The sequence below is a fragment of the Thalassophryne amazonica genome, chromosome 16, assembly GCF_902500255.1.
Source record: "Thalassophryne amazonica chromosome 16, fThaAma1.1, whole genome shotgun sequence".
NCBI lineage: Eukaryota > Metazoa > Chordata > Actinopteri > Batrachoidiformes > Batrachoididae > Thalassophryne > Thalassophryne amazonica.
The window spans coordinates 30358084-30380271 of NC_047118.1; the positions used below are offsets into that span (position 1 = coordinate 30358084).

The 22188-nt window shown below is 42.3% G+C and overlaps 1 protein-coding gene across 1 annotated transcript in view; it reads left to right on the top strand.

The window, feature by feature from the left end:
* The window catches only part of grin2ca (glutamate receptor, ionotropic, N-methyl D-aspartate 2Ca), a 432253-nt gene that overhangs the window by 255670 nt on the left and 154395 nt on the right, over nucleotides 1-22188 (top strand). Inside the window, exon 9 of the mRNA XM_034190478.1 lies at nucleotides 19702-19931. Within this exon, the coding sequence (XP_034046369.1) occupies nucleotides 19702-19931 (230 nt within the window). The remainder of the gene's footprint in view (nucleotides 1-19701; nucleotides 19932-22188) is intronic.

Genomic DNA, 22188 nt, shown 5'->3' on the forward strand with positions numbered 1-22188 from the left:
TTACACAGGAGTAAAATAGTGACCTAAAATTTGCAGCACTAATATACAATGAAGAACTAACAGAAGTATTAAACAGGTAAAAAAAAAAAATCGGCTATAAAAGTAATGGCTGGTGGGGGGGGTCAACCTAGCTAGCGAAAGCTAAGCACAGCTGAATGCTAACAGCTAGCGAATGCTAACTACTAGTGATTCACAACAGGACTGTACTTAATTAACATTTAGAGTAGATACACTTCACAACCAGAAGAGTGCTAAACAGAAATAAAAGAACGGTATAAAACCGTGTAAAGTTCAGAAGAGCGTCACAACAGCAAACAATCCACTGGAAGCCACTGGTACCAGAAAAACCTTTCTTAGATCTAGGGTGCAGCCAGGTGGTTTTGTGTAGGGTGCATAGTTGGAACAGCGAGTTTGTGATGACAAGAGAGTGTTCGGAGCACAGGTTGAGGAGACGCAGACTGTTATCGTTACAGTTTCCTACGCCATGGCTACCTAGCACTCCTTTCCACAGGTGCTGACTGGTGTTGACACATGCATTAAAGTCACCCATGATGGCTAAATTATCAGGAGAAGGAACTGCTCTAATTTCTGGGTTGAGGGAGTTGTAGAAAGCATCCTTGTCTGCCTCACTGGCCACCAGTGTGGGTGCACATACACTGATGACAGTCAGGCATTTGTTGTTCTGGAGTGGAAGTCGCCAGGTCATCACTCACTCACTGATTCCCTGCAGGTCTGTCAGAATGGAGCGCAGTAAGTCTGTCCAAACAGCAATTCCAACTCCATGAATTCTTCTGTCAGTTTTGGGTAATCCTTTCCAAAAAAAGGTGTAGCCCTCACCCTCTTCGGTCAGGGAACCTTCATCTGCCAGCCTGGTCTCAGCCAGCACTGCAATGTCGATGCTGTATCTGCAGAGTTCAGCGGCTACTAAGGCAGTTCAATGTTCGGGACTCGCGGATTAGTCTGAGTCTCGTAGAGTAAGGATATTCCAACTCACATGTGTCAGGTCTAAAGTCTTTGTTTTTGTCTTTGTCGTATTTCTGCCACAGATAAACTGGAATGCCACGATGGGTGCGGCTACCTGTCCATGGTGGGTGTGGAACGAGCAGTGTTTAGGCCACCTTTTATAGGCATCTCCCCTTCCTGGGCTGAGCAGTGCGGATCTTTAACAGGCCTGCCCAGTCGCTCCGGGAGCTTCCCTTGGAGGATCTCATTTCATCCCATCCTACCAACGACCATCTACACTGGGGCTGTCACACGTGCAGGGTCAGAGCTGGGAGCTCCCAGTGGCATTCATCACCTGCTCCTGTCACTCTGTCCCCATTGCAGTGGGACTTGGTGGAGTTGGGTGTTAAAATAAGAGTTTTAAGTCAGGGAAGAGTAGGGCAAGGCATGGAGTGAAGCATGTGCAGTGATGTTTTAAGTGGAGGGAGGGTGCACAATTCTCACGAATTCTCAGTCCACTATCTTGGCCCCACCACGAGGGCTCCAATGGCAAGGGAAAGACAAAGAGGTTCTTACACTTGAGGCAGCTATCAAAGATAAAGCCATCACTTTCAAGGCATCACTTGGAGATCTGAATCCATGCTTTTGTCATGACTCGGCTAGACTATTGTAATGAGTTGTACGCCGGTATCAGCCATGCCTCAGATCCCAGAAGCATGACCATATTTCACCCATTCTTTCTTCCCTTCACTGGTTGCCAGTTCGATATCATATTGATTTTAAAATGTTATTGTTTGTTTTTAAATGTCTCAATGATCTTGCCCCACATTATCTGTCTGACCTGCTCATGTCTTATTCTCCATCACGTTCTCTGAGGTCACAAGATCAAGCTCTGCTTGTAGTTCCTCATACCAAGCTCAAACTTAGAGGTGATAGAGCTTTTTCTGTTGTTGTTCCCAGATTGTGGAATGACCTGCCTCTCTGTATCAGGCAGGTGGATTCACTTCTTCCCTTAAAACATATTTGTTTTCTTTGGCTTTTGACTAGAGGGTTGATGATTTTTTTTTTTTTTTTGAACAATATTTTTATTATTCTGCAACAACATACAATAAGTATTACATTTACACAACGTTATTTTTCAAAATCATACCCGGTCCCTCTCACCCACCCGGTCTCTCCAGTCAACATTGTCAATAAAAAACAAATTAAGATTTACTTCTGTAGGAATTGTCCGATATCTTCTTTTTTGATAAATTCTGCAAATGGTTTCCAAATGTCCTCATATGAATCCAGTCTGTTCTTAAAAAAATATGTAATTTTTTCCATAGCCATACAGTCCGCCATGCTCCTATAGCAGGAGGTTGAGACTTTTTCCAGTTTAATGATATCAAACGTTTAGCCTGCAAGATAGCGTAATTTACCAGTTTAAGTTTATGAGGTCTCAATTTAACATGTTTTGAATATAAATGAAATATAATCATCTTGGCATCAAAAGGGATGCGCATGCCTACAATTTGGCTAGTTATAGTCATCACCTCCTGCCAGAAGTCCTGAATCCTTTCACATTCCCAAATACAATGCACAAATGTCCCTCTGGCTTCTGCACACTTGAAACATGTGTCAGGAATTCTACAGTTGTATTTATTCAATTTCACCGGGGTTACATATGTTTGCATTATCCAATTATATTGTATTAATTTTAAATTAGTATTAAATGATTGTTTTTGAGATCTGAGACAAGTTGGTCTCCAATCATCTTCGGACATGTCGACATTCAAGTCCGTTTTCCAGGATGCAAGTTTAGAAAAAGATGTTTCAGGGGAACCTGTAATAAGCCAATTATAAAACAACGAAATCAACCCTTTCTTTGTGCAACTTTTTGTAATCAACTCTTCTAAGGGATTAAGGGTTGGAATTTGGATAGACTGCTTTTGCATTGAAGCCAAAAAGTTCCGAATTTGCAAGTATTTAAAAAAATGTTTGCGTGGAACATTGTATTTCAGGATTAATTCCCCAAAAGACATAATTACTCCATCTCTAAAAAGGTCCCCAATTTTCCCAAGCCCCTTCCTAGCCCAGATACAGAAACCTGCATCCATCTTTCCTGGTTTAAATAGCGCATTTCCCCAGATAGGGCTAAATTGTGAGATATTGTTATCCATATTCATTAATTCTTTTACAGTATACCATACATCAATCATATTTCGGATTATTGGGTTACTGGTATTAGCCTTAAGCTGTTTTGGTTGCTCAGAATACAAATACAAATTCAATGATAAGGCAACATAGCTGGATTCAATATCCAACCAAGAGGGAGAATTCTGAGAGTTGAAATAAAACATGATTGTTCTTAACTGAGTAGCCAGATAATACCAATAGATATTGGGGCATTTCAAACCCCCAGTGTCAAATGGAAGGTATAATAATGACAGACGAATTCGGGAACATTTCTTATTCCAAATAAATTTTCTAATTAACGCTGACGTTTTAGTAAACATTCCAACGGGTGGCGCCAGGGGAATATTTTGAAATAGATACAAAAATTTAGGTACTTTATTCATTTTCAGAATGTTAACTCTGCCTAAAAGGGATATAGGTAGCGTCATCCAATGTTCCAAGTCCTTAGAAGTAGATTCTACTATACTTGAATAATTAATTTTTACTATATCTTCTATCAAAGGCACAACTTTAATCCCTAGATATGTAAAACCAGGGGTAACATCAAACACATTTTGATTATTTTGGTTATCCCCTGATTTGAGAAGCATTAATTGTGATTTTGTTGTGTTCACTTTATACCCTGAAAAGCTACCAAATTTATATAACAGATCTTTGATTGCCGGTAGTGTTATTTCTAATTTTTTCAAAAATAGAATAATATCGTCAGCAAATAGAGCAACTTTGTGTTCCTTGCAACCAATACTAATGCCTTGTATTTGTTCACTCGATCTTATGGCTATCGCAAGTGGTTCAATAGCCAGAATAAACATAAGTGGTGAAATTGGTGACCCCTGAGGACAGCCTCTCTTGATTTTGAAAGGCTCAGAGATTACTTCATTTGTCATTACCTCAGCAACAGGACAGTCATGCAGTAATTTAATGCATTGCAAAAAATATTTCCCAATTCCAAATCTATCGATAACTTCAAAAAGATACGGCCATTCAATCCTATCAAAGGCCTTCTCTGCATCAAGTGAGAGAAGGCCTGTATCTTTTGCACCTTTTTGGTCATGAAGAATATTAAATAATCTTCACACATTGTGAAATCCCTGTCTACCTTTAATAAACCCATTTTGATCATCCACCACAATGCTGGGAAGCATACCCTCCAATCGCCTTGCCAGTACCTTACACAGAACTTTGGTGTCTGTATTAATCAAACTTATAGGCTGCATATTTTCACATTTAGTATTTGGCTTTCCTGGTTTAGGAAGTAAAATTATTAAAGATTCTTTCATTGATTTAGAGAGGCTTCCGTTTTTATAGAATTCATTATACATGTCCAAAAGAGGTTTCACCAATTTATCTTTGAAGTGTTTATACAAATCAATGGGTATACCATCAGGCCCTGCCGTTTTGCCAGCCTTTAATGCTTTAATAGCTTCATCAATTTCGTGTATATCAATTGATCGGTCAAGATTGACTCTAACATCCTTAGAAATTTTGGGAATATCAAGCCCATCAAGAAAAGTATCATGCATTGTTGCATTAATATATTCTGATTTGTACAAATTTTCATAAAATGATTTAAAAGCTTTATTTATTTCCAATGGATCCGCAGTAGTGTCTCCATTCAGTGTCTCCAATTTTGTAATTGCTCTTTGTGACTCCTCTTGTTTCAAATGCCAAGCAAGAAGTCTACCTGGTTTCTCACCCTGATCATAAACCTGCTGTTTTAACCTTTGTAAGTTTGCTGCAGCTTTTTTATTTGTTATTTTGTTATATTGAGTCCTAAGCAGTAATAGTTCTTTTAGAATGTCCTTGGTTATTTGGTCAACTTGCAAACTTCTCTCTTCTACTATTTTTATTCTTTCTTCCAGACATTTTATATGCTTGTTTTTCTCTCTTGTCTTCATACTGATGTAGTTAATAACTTGTCCCCTTAAATATGCCTTGAAGGCTTCCCATCTCACAGTAGCCATTGTTTGAGATGTGTTGTAAGTAAAGTATTTGTCAATCTGTTTTGCCACAAATTCAAGAAATTGTTTATCTTGCATCCATCTTATTTGAAATCTCGATTTGCCTCGTGTTTTAATTAATTTTGGTTCTGTAAATGTCATAGAAACAGCTGCGTGGTCGGAAATTACTATACCATTATAATGACAAGCTTTTATATAAGGGATTAACTCCACTGATACCAAAAAATAATCTATTCTAGAATACACTCTGTGTGTGCTTGACCAACATGAGTATTGTTGTTTCATAGGATTTTGGAATCTCCATACATCCATAATATTTAAATCTTTTATAAACTGGTGTAACACTTTCCTGGTTCTCTTATGTGTATTATCACTGCTAGATGACCTGTCCTTGTCTGGGTCTAGCACACAATTAAAATCACCAGCAATAATATGTTTTTCTTGGATAGCAGTGATCCTCAAAAACAAGTCATTAAAAAAGCCAGGATTATCATCATTCGGACCGTATATATTAATCAGATTAAGCCGTGATGATAGGAGAGTTCCTTGTATTATCAAGAACCTACCATTTTTATCATTTATCACTTTTTCGACTTGAAAAGGAACAGATTTATGAATCAAAGTCATTACTCCTCTAGAGTTGGAGGAATAAGGTTATGAGAAAATTTGACCTGGCCATCTACGTTTTATCCTAACCATTTCAGAAGCTAATGTGTGTGTTTCTTGCATAAACACAATTTTACCTTTCAAGTGCTTTATCCTACTCATAACTTGTTTTATCTTTACCAATTTGCGTATACCTCTACAATTCCAAGAAATACAATCTAAAAGGACATCAGTCATACTCTATCCATCAATAAGCTCAATTAACGAAAGGATTTTTACAGAAACAAAAAGAATCAAATTCTCTATAACGTTATCCCAAATACATATAAAACAAAAAAGAGAGAGCGGCCCTCCCCATTCCCAGGCCTGTATAAGAACGTACAGGCACCCCCGAACCCTTGAAATACTTCCAATGCTCATCTGGAACAGGTCCACACTACTATGAGGAACTATTCTTCTACTTTCTTGCTACAGTTGCTTGTAAACAAAGAAAAATGTAAAAAATAAAATCCACCTCATGATTATATTTAACACCTGTACTTTTGGCACAAATGAAATTGTTAACTATAGGCGTGTTTAAAATACAAAAAAGAAAAACCTCAAAAAGAAACAAACATGTCCCACAGTAACAAAGATATGTTACAACATAACGGTGCCATCTGTGATACCAGTTACTCATCTGGTCTCTCCATCTTCTTTATGAAGTCATCCACTTTGGCAGGACTGTCAAACACATGCGTGCACTCCTCATTGGTCAGCAGCAGCCTCGCAGGGTAGATGATCCGGTGTTTGGACAGCCCTCTGTCACGCAGCTTCTTCCTCACTCCGTCGTATTTTCTTTGCTGTTGTATATCTCAGTTGGCAAGTCCGGAATGAATCTTATCCTATTGCTTTTGAATGTTAGCTCTTTCTGCATTCTTGCTGCGGTCATAATCTTCTCTCGATCTCTGTAGTTTAAACACTTTACGATCACGGTCCTCGGAGAGGCGACTGGGAGCTTGTTTGTTTTGATCCGGTGCGCCCTCTCTAGGACTGGGGGACTAATCTTCAAGATGTCCGCTATCCATTTTTCCATAAAGGAGCATAATTCTGTACCGTTTTCTTCCTTTTCTGGCAGCCCTAGTATGCAGATATTAGAACGTTGACTTCTTGCTTCCAGGTCTTCCAACTTACTGGTCAGGCTTGAAGATTTCTTCCTTAAACTCTGCACTTCACTTTTCAGCGCTTCTATTTCGTCTTCAGCACTGGAAATTCGTGTCTCTGCCTCGGAGATACGTCCTCCGCACTGTTGGATATCAGATTGAGCATTTTGGATTGCTGACATAACTCATTAAGTCACTAAGCTCATTTCTTCGTGAAATTCTTTCTTAAATGTCTGGATAGCCAACATCAGATCCATTGTGGAAGGCATAACTGAGCCTGCGGCGTCCACCTATTGAGTCCTGGGCGTCTCGGACACAGGCTTCACATGAGCGGAGCCTGCTTCCTGGTCCTCTCCGCCTGCAGCCACCTCCTCGTTTGGCTCGTTAATACTTTCGGTCGTAATATGCCTGGGTCTCAAATTTTTCGGCATATTTGCACTCTCTATTCACCTGTACACAGTTTGTGCCAAATTTAAAGCTTAGTTGTGGATTCTAATCAGTATTTACAGAAAGTGCAACCGAGCACAGAAAAAACACGACTGCTCAAAGTGCCGCCATTACCGGAAGTCCCCGAGGGTTGATAAATTTACTGTTGTAAAGACTTATATTGTTGCCACTGTTGTCTACCATGTATCTATTTTATTTATTTATGTCTTTGATGTACAGCACTTTGGTCAACCTTGTTGTTTTTAAATGTGCTCTACAAATAAACTGGAGAGGATTGGATAAACAAAAAAAAATGCTAAAAAAATTGCTCCTTTGTTACTGAGAATGTTTAAGCATTCATCTCAAATCAAGGAATTCCCACACACATTATATGATGCTAACTTCAATTTCAGTTTTTCAATTTTCAATTTATTTTCATTTATATAGCGCCAAATCACAACAGAGTTGCATCAAGGTGCTTCACACCAGTAAGGTCTAACCTTACTAAACCCCCAGAGCAGCAGTGGTAATGAAAAACTCCCTCTGAGGAAGAAACCCCAAGCAGACCAGATTCAATGGTGTAGCAAATTTTCAAGGTCTCACAACGGGGGACCAATATAATGTAACAAATTTACATTAATTTAATTATTTGGAATGAATGGTACCTCACACGGGAACCATAAAGATGTTACCAAATTGGTCAGTTCTAGATCGGCTTACACTGGAGCACCATAAGAATGTAGTGAATAAGCAGTTAAACTCACAAAGTGAATTAGATTGGACTAGGCCCCATCTGATGAGTCACCAAAACAATTAACAATTTAGGGTGTAATACTTATTATTTAATTATTACTCTGGGCACCACCTATTTGAAGCATCTGTACTTTAATTTAAACATTCATTAATTTATTAGTCTCAATTTAATTAATCAGTCTCAATTTAATTAATCAGTCTCTGATCTAAAAGTGCAGCTGGTCTGCTCTGTGTAAGCCTGATCCTGTCAGATCTCAGAAGCTAAGCAGAGCAGGATCTGGTTAGTACTTGGATGGGAGACCTCTTTGAAACACCAGTGTGTGTTTCTCCAGGTAAAACTGGAGTTGCATTAGGAAGGGCATCCGGAGTAAAATCTGTGCCAATTACCAATGCAGATCTGGCTGTATCTGCTGTGGCAACACCGTACAAAACCGGGAGCAGACAAATGGACAGCAACAGTCTCTGATCTGAAAGTCTGAATTCTACAATACGATTAACCAAAGGATTCCTTCTGAACACAAAATGAACCACAGCAGAAATATTTACAATTTATTTACAAGTATACAATGAATGAACAGCTTACTGGCATTTTTGTGGAGAGTGATTAAATAAGTTCATTCATGGAAACAATTTTCGTGCTCACTCATGAGACCTGAAAGAAAGAGAGAAGAAGCTTAAAGACTTTAAGTGAATAAATCTGATTAGAATTTAGAGATGAAATTTGAAGCCAATTATTAAGAAAAATCTTAAACAAACATATGAATATGATTAAAAGGAAGCCACTTTGTATCCTTTGACAGCAAACCCTTTTCCTGGAACCTTTAACTGAGTCACTTAACTGACATGTTGAAGAGGTGGTTCGGAGGGATCCGTCCGTCTGTCGTGCTCACTTGGGTCAAGGGGTTAACTCAGCGGTCTCCCCAGGCGATCCAAAAGGCTTGCGGCTGGCTTTACTGACAGGTTGGTTGATGGGTTGAAATCAGCACCATCGTCAGCTTGCAGGAACCCAGAGGTGGAAGGTGTTTGTTGAAAATGGTTTCTGGTAGCTTTTAAAAAGTTTGTTGGAGCCAGATTAAAAATGTTTGTGAATTTAGGAAAAAGTTAAAACTTTAAGTTTAGTGCACATAAACAATGTCAAATGTATATGTGTTGTCTTTAATTTTGATGTGTGCCATTATTACGGTAAACAAGTAATAATTGTGGATTAATTGCTGTATCTTGTCTGAGGTAATTGGAGTGTAAACGGCAGTCTGAAGTCTAATGGTGTCCGTGTGGCGGCATGCCAAATATTGCCCTTTCGCCATGAAATTATGTTCTTCCTTTTGACTGCATTAATTTTGTCATATCATGAAAATTGACACACAGGTCAAGCATGACAACCTGTTACAATTCACAGGGGCATCGCCAATGGGCAAAGCAAAATGCCTCAATAGCGCCCCCTTGAAACTTTCAAAAACCTCTCCCCATAGGGGTTTTTTTTTTGGAGTAGGGAGATGAAAATTAGTACCCATGTTTGACTTGCATAGACATACAAAAGTCTCTTGCAGTGTTGGTCTACTCCAAACAGGAATTTGGCCATTTTGAATTTTCTTGTCATTTTGGCGTGATTTCCACACGTATTTGAATGAACTCCTCCTAAGGATTTTGTCCAATGCACTTCAAATTTCTTTCAGAGCATCCAGAGATGATACTGATCAAAAGTTATCGACAGCTTTTCTGTATGTTGAAAGGTGTGGCCGTTATGGTGCCGCCATTTTGACCCTTCGCGATGGAACATCAAGTCATGATAATTCCTTCATGCTTTGCCTGATTGACTTGAAACTTCACGTGTAATGAGGGTCAGTTCCTTAACACACCTTGGCCCTCTGTTTGTGCACTAAGTGCCCCCTAGTGGATAAACGATCAACTTGTCATAACTCTTTCATGCATTAACTGAATGACTTGAAACCTCACATGTGTAATGAGGGTGAGCCTCTTAACACACCTGCCCACTCTGTTTGTGCACTGAGCGCCCCGAGTGGATGAACCATTAACTTCTCATAACTCCTTTGTGCATTGAATCATTTGCTTGAAACTTCAACTGTGTGATTATTGTCTGCCCCGTACACACCTGACCCCTCTATTTGTGCTCTGAGCACCCCCTACTATATGACCAATCATGGCATAATTCCTTCATGCATTACCTGATAGAATTGAAACTTCACGTGTGATGACGGTTGGCCCCTGAACACATCTGGCCCCACTGTTTGTACACTGAGCACCCCCTAGTGGATGAACTATCAACATGTCATAAGTCCTTCATGCATTGTGTGATTTGCTTCAAATTTGAACTTTGTGGTTGCCCCTGTATGCACATGCTCACATCTGGTCACAAGGGGACGAGCTGGCCTAGGTAGGCGTTCGTGCGGAACGAGGGCCCGTATATGACTGCTTGCAGTCATAGTTATTAGGGCCCGAGTAGGAAAAAGTCCTACCAGGACCCTATTGTAATTGCGCTATTTATTATTATTATTATTATTATTATTCTCACTCTTGAAATCAAAATTTCGGCCTGTTTCCATGCTCAAAAACTCACCAAACTTTGCAAAGTCATCCGGCCAGATCCAAAATTCAATATTTTGGGGGTGTTGCACATGGTCACAGCGAAATGGCAAAATAGCGCCCCCTAGAAATTGGCATGCTTGAATTGGCATGAAATCATGCTTGTGTGTGTCAAGATGGCGCCGCTGTGTTTGGTTCACCGTCCTCGTCTGCTAGACTTACTTTTGATTCTGGGTTTTGTTTTGCTTGTCCTACACAATGTATCATCTCTGATTGTGTATGATCGCCTGACACTGCTGAAAATACGTGATACCTTGAACTGTTTGCCTGGCTGTACTATAAATGGACAATTGAAGTCACCTCCACCACCACTCCTAGCTTCTGTACCTCTCTACCTGAGGCGTCTTGCCTGTGTGTTGCCTCACAGCAAGAAGCGTAGACATGGAAGGAGGGGGGGGATTACACGTCAGGATTAAAACTTACCTGGCCTTCTCTGGAGGGAAATATCTCGACTGCCAAACAGTGATGTCCATGGAGCGCAGCGGTCTCGGTCTGTGCTGCTCCAGATGCCGCTGGCGATGGCTCCGGATGGTCATTCCCTGCACTGACTATCCGCCTCCATTTTGACGGCAAACGAGGACTCAGCACCAGGGCTGCGTGCAGGAGAATCTTCGCCCGCTCAGCCGTGCAGCTCTGCGACAGGCTACGAGTCCCAAGCCGGTGTGCGCAGCGCTGCTGAATGCCCACTCAATCATGAACAAGACATTTGTCTTAAATGACTATTTCCTCCCAGAAATTGGATCTGTTCATGCTCACAGAGACCTGGCTAAAGCCAGGTGACAACAGTGCTTTCTCTGAGCTCCTCCCCTCTGGTTACTCTTTCCTGAGTGCGCCCCGTACAATGAGCCGTGGAGGCGGGCTTGCTACTGTGTACAAACAGAGCATCAGCTGTCGGCCCATTCCCTCTAAAGTCTACAGCAGCTTCGAAGTGCAATCATTTTTGCTTCAACTGTCACGTCCCATACTGGGTGCTGTAGTTTATCGTCCTCCCAAATACAACAAGGATTTCATCTCTGAAATGTCAGATTTTCTCTCAGAAATAATACCAATTTATGACAGTTTTTTCATTTGTGGGGACTTTAACATTCATGTCTGTTGTCCTTCCAGTCAGCTGACAAATGAGTTTAAAAGCCTTTTTGCCTCTTTAGATCTGACTCAGTTTGTAAATGCTCCCACACATCAGCGCGGCCATACATTGGACCTAGTTATCTCCTACGGTCTCCCATTGTCTGTCTCTGAAATATGTAACACCTGTATCTCTGACCATTTCCCCATTATATTTAATTTCACTGTCTGTCCCCCAGCAACTAAAACACTTTCCCCTGCCTGTGGCCACCATACCATCACCTCAGACACAGTTAAAAAATTCATTGCAGCCTTTGTGAACTCCAATATACATGTTGAACCAACTTCCCAATCCCTGGACGAATTCCTTGCCTCATTCTATTCCACCTGTTCTGGAATCCTGGACACCATTGCGCCTGTCAAATTTAAATCCACCAGACCTACACCAGACCCCTGGTTAAATGACACCACCCAGGCTCTGCGGAGGCGTTGTAGGCAGGCTGAACGCAGGTGGAAAAATGACAGACTGCATGTATCACTGGAGATGCTTAGGGACTCCTTCTCTGATTACCAACATGCAGTAAAGGAGGCAAAGTGCAAATATCTTTCCAACATAATTTCTACCAGCTGCAACCATCCCTGTGCATTATTCAATACAATTCAATTAGTCGTAAATCCTACAGATAAAAATTTCAATAATGCAACCACGTCAACTTGTGAAGACTTTCTTCAATTTTTCATTGACAAAGTGGCATCTGTCAGACAAAGTATAAAACCAAACCACCATATCCCTACTTTGCCAAGCTCACCTCCCTCTGTTGTCTCCAGTTCCTGTGTTCTCAAAGAGTTTGTGCCAGTGTCGCTCTCTCAGCTTTCTGAGGTTGTGCAGAAGTTGAGACCTACCACCTGTCCCCTGGACATAATTCCACCAAAGATGCTGAAACAAATTTTTGACACAGTAGGACTAAGGCTTCTTTTATTTTTCAACAACTGTTTAATATCTGGGTCTGTTCCAGCTGTTTTCAAACAGGCTGTGGTCAGACCGCTGCTTAAAAAACCAAACCTTGATCCAGTAGTACTGTCAAACTTCAGACCAGTGTCCCACTTGGCTTTTCTCTCCAAAATTCTAGAGAAGCTTGTTTTTAATCAGTTGCTGTCTTTTCTGGACCAGAATCAGATTTTTGATAAATTTCAGTCAGGTTTTCGTACACGCCACAGTATTGAGTCCGTGCTGTTGAGAGTCCAAAATGACATCCTGTTGCCCCTGGACTCAAAGAGACCTGTACTGTTGGTAATGCTTGATCTCAGTGCAGCATTCAATACAGTGGACCACTCCATCCTCCTGAACCGTCTAGCCCAGCAGGTGGGCTTTCAGGGACCCGTGCTGCAGTGGTTCAGGTCCTATTTAACAGACAGGCACTTCTCTGTTTTCGTCAATGGCCACTCCTCTTCTACAGCCCGACTGTCTTCTGGTGTCCCGCAAGGCTCCATTTTGGGCCCAGTTCTGTTCTCTCTTTACATGCTGCCTCTGGGTTCAATCATCTCCAGCCATAATGTGTCTTTTCATATGTATGCCGATGATCTTCAAATCTATCTACCAGGCTCACCAGATTCTCCACATGCATCTCAGGCTATCAACACCTGTATGGATGACATCAAGCACTGGCTCACACAGAATTTCCTGAGTCTAAATTAATCCAAAATGGAATTCTGTCTTTTTGGCACTACAAGCCCACTCGCCGTTGTCTCAAACGGTCACTCACTTCCTCATCATAACACCATAATCAGAAACTTGGGAGTTCACTTGGACACTGACCTAAATCTCCATAAACAAATTGACTCTGTTGTTAAGACAAGCTTCTTTCAGCGCCGCATTCTCACAAAAGTGAAACCCTTCCTCAGTTGTTGTGACCTGGAGAAAGCAATCCACGCATTCATCAGCTCACGCTTGGACTACTGCAATGCTCTGTACATTGGACTCAGTCAAACATCTTTACACAGATTACAACTGGTACAGAATGCTGCTGCCCGGCTCCTCACAAATTCTCATAAACATCACCATATCACACCTGTTCTGTGCTCTCTCCACTGGCTGCCAGTGAAATACAGAATCCAGTACAAACTTCTCCTGTTCGTTTTCTGCTCCATCCACAGCCTCGCACCTGCGTATTTATGTGAGATTCTGACCCTTCACCAGCCCAGCAGATTTCTATGATCTGCACAGCTCTACTTGTTGGAGCAGCCCAGGTCTCGAAGCAAACAGTGGGGTGATCATGCTTACGCTGTAGCAGGTCCTAAACTTTGGAACTCACTGCCCCTCGACTTGCGTGTCATCTCGGATCTGCCCCTTTTTAAAACAAAACTCAAAACGTATTTGTTTAGATGTGCTTTTGATACTTAGTCTTAATTAGACTTGGGAATAAAATGTATCTGTGTTCTTCTTTTTAACTACACTCAACAAAAATATAAACGCAACACTTTTGGTTTTGCTCCCATTTTGTATGAGATGAACTCAAAGATCTAAAACTTTTTCCATATACACAATATCACCATTTCCCTCAAATATTGTTCACAAACCAGTCTAAATCTGTGATAGTGAGCACTTCTCCTTTGCTGAGATAATCCATCCCACCTCACAGGTGTGCCATATCAAGATGCTGATTAGACACCATGATTAGTGCACAGGTGTGCCTTAGACTGCCCACAATAAAAGGCCACTCTGAAAGGTGCAGTTTTGTTTTATTGGGGGGGATACCAGTCAGTATCTGGTGTGACCACCATTTGCCTCATGCAGTGCAACACATCTCCTTTGCATAGAGTTGATCAGGTTGTCAATTGTGGCCTGTGGAATGTTGGTCCACTCCTCTTCAATGGCTGTGCGAAGCTGCTGGATATTGCCAGGAACTGGTACACGCTGTTGTATACGCCGGTCCAGAGCATCCCAAACATGCTCAATGGGTGACACGTCCGGTGAGCATGCCAGCCATGCAAGAACTGGGACATTTTCAGCTTCCAAGAATTGTGTACAGATCCTTGCAACATAGGGCCGTGCATTATCCTGCTGCAACATGAGGTGATGTTCTTGGATGTATGGCACAACAATGGGCCTCAGGATCTCGTCACAGTATCTCTGTGCATTCAAAATGCCATCAATAAAATGCACCTGTGTTCTTCGTCCATAACAGACGCCTGCCCATACCATAACCCCACCGCCACCATGGGCCACTCAATCCACAACATTGACATCAGAAAACCGCTCACCCACACGACACCACACACGCTGTCTGCCATCTGCCCTGGACAGTGTGAACCGGGATTCATCCGTGAAGAGAACACCTCTCCAACGTGCCAAATGCCAGCGAATGTGAGCATTTGCCCACTCAAGTCGGTTACGACGACGAACTGGAGTCAGGTCGAGACCCCGATGAGGACGACGAGCATGCAGATGAGCTTCCCTGAGACGGTTTCTGACAGTTTGTGCAGAAATTCTTTGGTTATGCAAACCGATTGTTTCAGCAGCTGTCCGAGTGGCTGGTCTCAGACGATCTTGGAAGTGAACATGCTGGATGTGGAGGTCCTGGGCTGGTGTGGTTACACGTGGTCTGCGGTTGTGAGGCTGGTTGGATGTACTGCCAAATTCTCTGAAACGCCTTTGGAGACGGCTTATGGTAGAGAAATGAACATTCAATACACGAGCAACAGCTCTGGTTGACATTCCTGCTGTCAGCATGCTAATTGCACGCTCCCTCAAATCTTGCGACATCTGTGGCATTGTGCTGTGTGATAAAACTGCACCTTTCAGAGTGGCCTTTTATTGTGGGCAGTCTAAGGCACACCTGTGCACTAATCATGGTGTCTAATCAGCATCTTGATATGGCACACCTGTGAGGTGGGATGGATTATCTCAGCAAAGGAGAAGTGCTCACTATCACAGATTTAGACTGGTTTGTGAACAATATTTGAGGGAAATGGTGATATTGTGTATGTGGAAAAGGTTTTAGATCTTTGAGTTCATCTCATACAAAATGGGAGCAAAACCAAAAGTTTTGCGTTTATATTTTTGTTGAGTGTATATTTTAAATATGATTTTTATATGTACAGCGCTTTGGTCAACTTAGGTTGTTGTAAAGCGCTTAACAAATAAAATTTGATTGATTGATTGATAGAAATTTTTAAAAACCCCTTCGCATTGGGGTTTTTTCGTCGCAGCCTCATGAAATTCGGTACACATATTTGCCATGCTGGGATGCACAAAAAAGTCTCTTACCGTCATAGTGAAATGTTGACAGGAAGTCGGCCATTTTGATTTTAAGTTTCGATTTTGAGCTAATTTTTGCCATTTTTGGCTATTTCCACTACTTACATTTGAATGAACTCATCCTAGGTATTTCATCCTATCGTCTTCAAATTTGGTCACCATCATCATGACCCATGGTGATCAAAAATTATGAAAAGAATGTAATTAGGTCAAAAGGCGTGGCCGCTAGGGTTCGTCAAACTTTGGCAAGCGTTTTGGAGCACGCCGTTTCACCTCGAACAGCTGTCACGCTCACATATTTCATTGTAGATCCTTCAAACTTGCTGAACATGATGAGCGCCCCACCCTGAACTTCTACATATATTAACTTCCCACCTTACCAATAGCACCCCCCGGTGGTAACAGGAAATGTCCTATTTTTACTTTAACAGGTACTGATGTCACATAGTTAACCCCATCAACTTCATTCCACTTCTGCAACATGCAGAACAAGTTGGTGAACGTAGGCGATGATCGCTGTGAAGCTATGAGTAATGGCGTCCGTGTGGTGGCGTGCCAAATATCGACCCTCGCCATGAAATTACGTTCTTCCTTTTGCCGGCTTTATTTTTGTCATATTATCATGAAAATTGATGCACAGGTCAAGCATGACAACCTCTTACAATTCATAGCACATCGTACATGGGCAGGGCAAAATGCCTCAATAGTGCCCCCTTGCAACTTTCAAAAACCCCTCCCCTAGGGTTTTTTGGAGTAGTGAGATGAAAATTGGTACACGTTTGACTTGCATAGACATACAAAAAAGTCTCTTGCACCATTGTCTACTCTAAACAGGAAGTCAGCCATTTTGAATTTTTTTCTCATGATCTGAGAGTCCTTCGGGTGCCTTTTGGCAAACATCAGGCAGGTTGTCATGTGCTATTTACTAAGGAGTGGCTTTCATGTGGCCACTTTAACATCTGTTGGAAGTCTCACAGGACATGTTGTGGCATGCCCAGCTGTTACACAATTTCTCGGATACTCACTCGACTGAAAAGCCACCGAAAGCCATCTGAATCTTCCGAATGGTTTCCAACACGGACGTTCCTTTTGTTGTGCGCCATTGCGGCTCCGTCCCGGTGTGCGAATTCCTCTGCACGTCTTTCATTATAAAATCTCCTGTAACAGTGGAATGTGCTGCAAAATTGCTGATGTACACCTCTTCTGCAATTTCTCTTGTAGTCAGACAACATCCCGGATCAACAGAGCCTTCACTTTGGAAATGATCTGGTCGTTTCAGCCTGTCGATGGCTGCTCGGAGAGCGGCGCGCCCTCCGCCGCTGTGGGCCGTCTTTAATCCGGTTGTAATGCTCTTTAATCTGTGTGACGCCCAGAATATCCTCAACGAAAGCCGTCTGAATCTTCCGAATGGTTTCCACCTGGCTGTCTCTCACAGTTTCTGGAAAAATTTGATTCAGCTCTGCTCCAATCGCCCAGCCATTTCCCTGACAATGAAAATCCGATGAGGAGGGTGGACCAGTGCTCACTCAAAGCCTGCCCACAGGCAAATGACGCAACCGACAGGCGTGAAAAAACTCATGCATGCGCACGAAGGTTCAAGCTTGGCTGATGCAAGCGCACATGATTCAAATCCATATAGCTTTTGAAAAAAAATAAAAAGGTCGGATAGTTTTCTAACAGACCTCGTACAAATGAAATAAATTGAATTGAGAAAGTGCCATGTGGGAATATATGAGGGCTGTCCCTGAATGTCAGAGTAATGCATCATATGCATCATATTTTAACCCTTTTAGCTATCAAAGAATGTTACAATTCCAGTGTTGTTGCAATATCCATGTTAATCTCCCTTTACTTAGAAAACCTCCCAAGACTGCATTGTTTATTGTTGCAGTTTTTTAATAGTACACATCATTAAGAATCTATATTATAATAGCCAAGTAGCCTCTGTGAGCGTGTATGTGTGTGTGTGTGTGTGTGTGTGTGTGTGTGTGTGTGTGTGTGTGTGTGTGTGTGTGTGTGTGTGTGTGTGTGTGTGTGTGTGTGTGTGTGTGTGTGTGTGTGTGTGTGTGTGTGTGTTTGGCTTAAATCATGGACAAACTGGGTAGAGCTGACATTTGCCATTTGGTATACTTATGTATTTTGTGTCAAGGATGAATGCTGTGAAAACATAAAGTTATTAGGACTAATATTTTTGAAAAAAAAATTGTAATATTATCTAACAACAGTGAACAATGAATATTGTGCTGCAATGCACCATGGGGGTTTGGGGTTTTGGGGTTTAAAATGTTGTGGTTCGTGTTACTTTAAAAGTCTTGTTGGTGATATTGATTTATTGTACTTTTGTTGTTCAGTTGGTTTAATCTGTTCTGTTAAGTGTTATGTTGCCATTACCGTGAGTGAGAAGTGTAGTGCATCTGTCTCTGTTTGTGGATGTGTAAAAATAGAAGCATCTGCTTGGCAGAATACAGAATAGATAAAAACCTCTCCAACTATGTGTGCATGCATGCATGCGTGCAAGTGTGCATGCATAAAGATTTGATCACAGACAAACTGGGGACAGCTGACACAGGGATATTAGCTAACAACACTGAACAATGGATGTTGCTAATTACATTCTGGACTCACATGCCATTTCAGCAGCATGCGATAAATCATTATATGAAAAGCGTGAGTGTGTGCATGCATGATTTTATTGAGTAAGTTCAGTGTAAGTACATAAAATAATTGTAAATACATTAAAAATACATAGATGACACAAGAAAGTGAAAACACTTATTTCCAATGTGGTCCATTTAAAAATCAAATGACAAAATACAAGTAATAATAAAATAAAATAATAATTATGATAATAATAATAATAATGATAAAAATATTCAAGTGTATGGATAACAATTTATAAATACATTAAAACAGTAAATTAACATTCAAAAATATGTAATAATAAATGAAGGGGTTGAGTTCTTCCAAAAATGGTTGAGGTCTAAGGTTCAAAAAACATTCTGGACTCACACACCAATCAAACCCATGATTTGCATAATTGATTATGGAAAGTTGATAGGATGAATATTTTTGGAGAAATTCACAATATTAGCTAACCACAGTCAACAATGGATGTTGTGCTGCAATGCACCATGGGAGTTAGTGGTTTGGGGGTTTTAAATGTTATAGTGGTTCATGTTAGTTTAACAGTGTTGTTACTATTATTGGTTTATTGACTTTATGTAGTTCAGTTGGTTTAGTCACTTTAGTTAAATGTCATGTTGCCATTACCGTAAGTGAAAAATGCACTGTGTTTTATTATTTCCACCACCTTGCATGTTTGTGCTTGTGTCAAAATAAAACCACCTGCTTGGTGCAGAATGCAGACAAGACGAAAAGCTCTGAGTTGGTTTTCATTCTCCCACGCAGGTCACCACGATGTCTGTAGCAACATCTGTCCACTTATCTACTTGACATGTGATTAAAAATATTTCAATTCCCTTTTAAATGATTTTTCATCAATGTTTTGTAACTCGGCGTATGACCGCCACAGGTTTTGACCAATAGACAAGACTTTGTTGAACTCTTGACAGTAGTATTTTGCTTTCATGTTAAAACAGTACTCTCATTTCATTCCATGAAAGTAGTCTTCTTTGAAACAGTGGCTACATTATTTGTCCATGAAGTATGTGGCTCTGTTGCACTTTTGGCACTGTATTTCCTATCACTGTCTCGCATGTAAAGCACAGTTCAACTGAGCCTTGTCTTCTCTTGACACCTTTCTCCATAGATCCTGGAGGTCCCACCTTCACCATCGGGAAATCAGTTTGGCTGCTATGGGGCATCGTCTTCAACAACTCTGTTCCTATTGAGAATCCTAAGGGTACAACCAGTAAGATCATGGTGCTAGTGTGGGCATTCTTCGCTGTCATCTTCCTGGCTTCTTATACAGCCAACCTAGCAGCCTTCATGATCCAGGAGCAGTACATTGACACGGTGTCTGGACTGAGTGACCAGAAGGTAGGGGGTTCTAAAACTGACCGTCCTCACTGTGTTGCTGGATGTTTAGGGAAAGGGTGTTATTGATTGTACTGTTTTGTTTAAGAAAAACACAAAGTGGTCAATTTTCAGTGTGTAAACAGTGTTTGGTGGAGCTAGAGTGAAGCATAAGAAGTGGAAATGTTGTAGATCTGACATTGTCACAAAGTATAAAAGGGATCATAGTATGATGACACTGAATTGCAACTTCTTTTGATGAGAAAGATTCTGAAATGCTGACTAAAATAAATATATAAAGGATATTGTGAGTAGACAGTGATTCTAACTTTTGGTTACCTGACAGTGTGTTGGAATATAAATTTGATGATCGTATCAGCTGACCATCGGCCACGTGTCTCGGACACTTGGGTGAAGAGAGGGGCTGAGCTGTCATCCAATCACCACCTGGTGGTGAGTTGGATCCGCTGGGAGGGGAGGAAGCAGGTCAGAGCGGGCAGGCCCAAACATATCATGAGGGTCTGCTGGGAACTTCAACTCCCACCTCCAGGAGAACTTCTCCCAGATCCCAGGGGAGGTTGGAGTCATGGAGTCCGAGTGGACCATGTTCGGTCGTTTGTACCTGTGGTTGCAGGGTCTCTGGTGCCTGTTGCAGCAGCAATCCCCGAACCCGGTGGTGGATGCCAGAAGTAAGGGATGTTGTCAAGCTGAAGAAGGAGTCCTACGTGTCTTTGTTGGCAGGTGGGACTCCGGAGGCAGCTGACAGGTACCGGCAGGCCAAGCGTGCATCAGCTTGTGCAGTCAAAGAGGCAAAATCTCGGGTCTAGGAGGAGTTCGGGGAGGCCATGGAGGCGGACTATTGGTCGGCCTTGAAGAAATTCTGGCAAACCATCTGACACCTCCGGAGGCGGAAGCAGCTCTCCACCAACACTGTCTATAGTGCATGTGGGGAGCTGGTGACCCTAACTGTGGATGTTGTTGGGCGTTGGAAGGAATACTTTGAGGATCTCCTCAATCCCATCATCACGTCTTACGAAGAGGAAGCAGAGATTGGGGACTCAGAGGTGGACTCATCCATCACCCAGGCCGAAGTCACCGAGGTGGTCAGAAAGCTCCTCGGTGGCAAGGCTTCTGGGGTGGATGAAATCCGTCCGGAGTACCTTAAGTTTCTGGATGTTGTGGGACTGTCTTGGTTGACACGTCTCTGCAACATCGCGTGGCGGTCGGGGACAGTGCCTCTGGATTGGCAAACCGTGGTGTTGGTCCCTCTGTTTAAGAAGGGGGACCAGAGGCTGTGTTCCAACTACAGGGGGATCACACTTCTCAGCCTCCCCGGTAAGGTCTATTCCAGAGAACTGGAGAGGAGACTTCAACCAAGAGTCAAACCTCGGATTCAGTAGGAGCAGTGTGGTTTTCGTCCTGGTCGCGGCACATTGGACCAGCTCTACACCCTCCATCGGGTGCTTGAGGGTTCATGGGAATTCGCCCAACCAGTCCATATGTGTTTTATGGATCTGGAGAAGGCGTTCGACCGTGTCCTTTGAGGCGCCCTGTGGGGGGTGCTCCTGGAGTGCGGGGTCCTTTGTTAAGGGCTATCCGGTCCCTGTAAGACAGCAGCAGGAGCTTGGTTTGCATTGCTGGTAGTAAGTCAAGCCTGTTTCTAGTGCACGTTGGCCTTCGCTAGGGCTGCCCTTTGTCGCTGGTTCTGTTCATTACCTTTACAGACAGAATTTCTAGGCGCAGTCAGGGTGTAGAGGGGGACCAGTTTGGGAACCACAGAATCTTGTCTCTGCTGTTTGCAGATGATGTGGTTCTGTTGGCTTCATCAAATCAGGACCTTCAGCATGCACTGGAGTGGTTTGCAGCTGAGTGTGAAGCATCCGGGATGAAAATCAGCACCTCCAAACCCGAGGCCATGGTTCTCAACTGGAAAAAGGTGCTTTGCCGTCTTCAGGTTGGTGGAGTGTCCTTGCCTCAAGTGGAGGAGTTTAAGTATCTTGGGGTCTTGTTCACGAGAGCGGGATGGATGGAGCATGAGATCGACAGACGAATCGATGCAGCATCTGCAGTGATGCGGTCGCTGTATCGGACCGTCGTGGTAAAGAGAGAGCTGAGCAGGGGGGGAAAGCTCTCAGTTCACCGATTGATCTACGTTCCAACCCTCACCTATGGTCATGAGATTTGGCTCATGACCAAAAGAACAAGATTGCGAGTACAAGAGGCTGAGATGAGTTTCCTGTGCAGGGTGGCTGGGCACTCCCTTAGAGATAGGGTGAGGAGC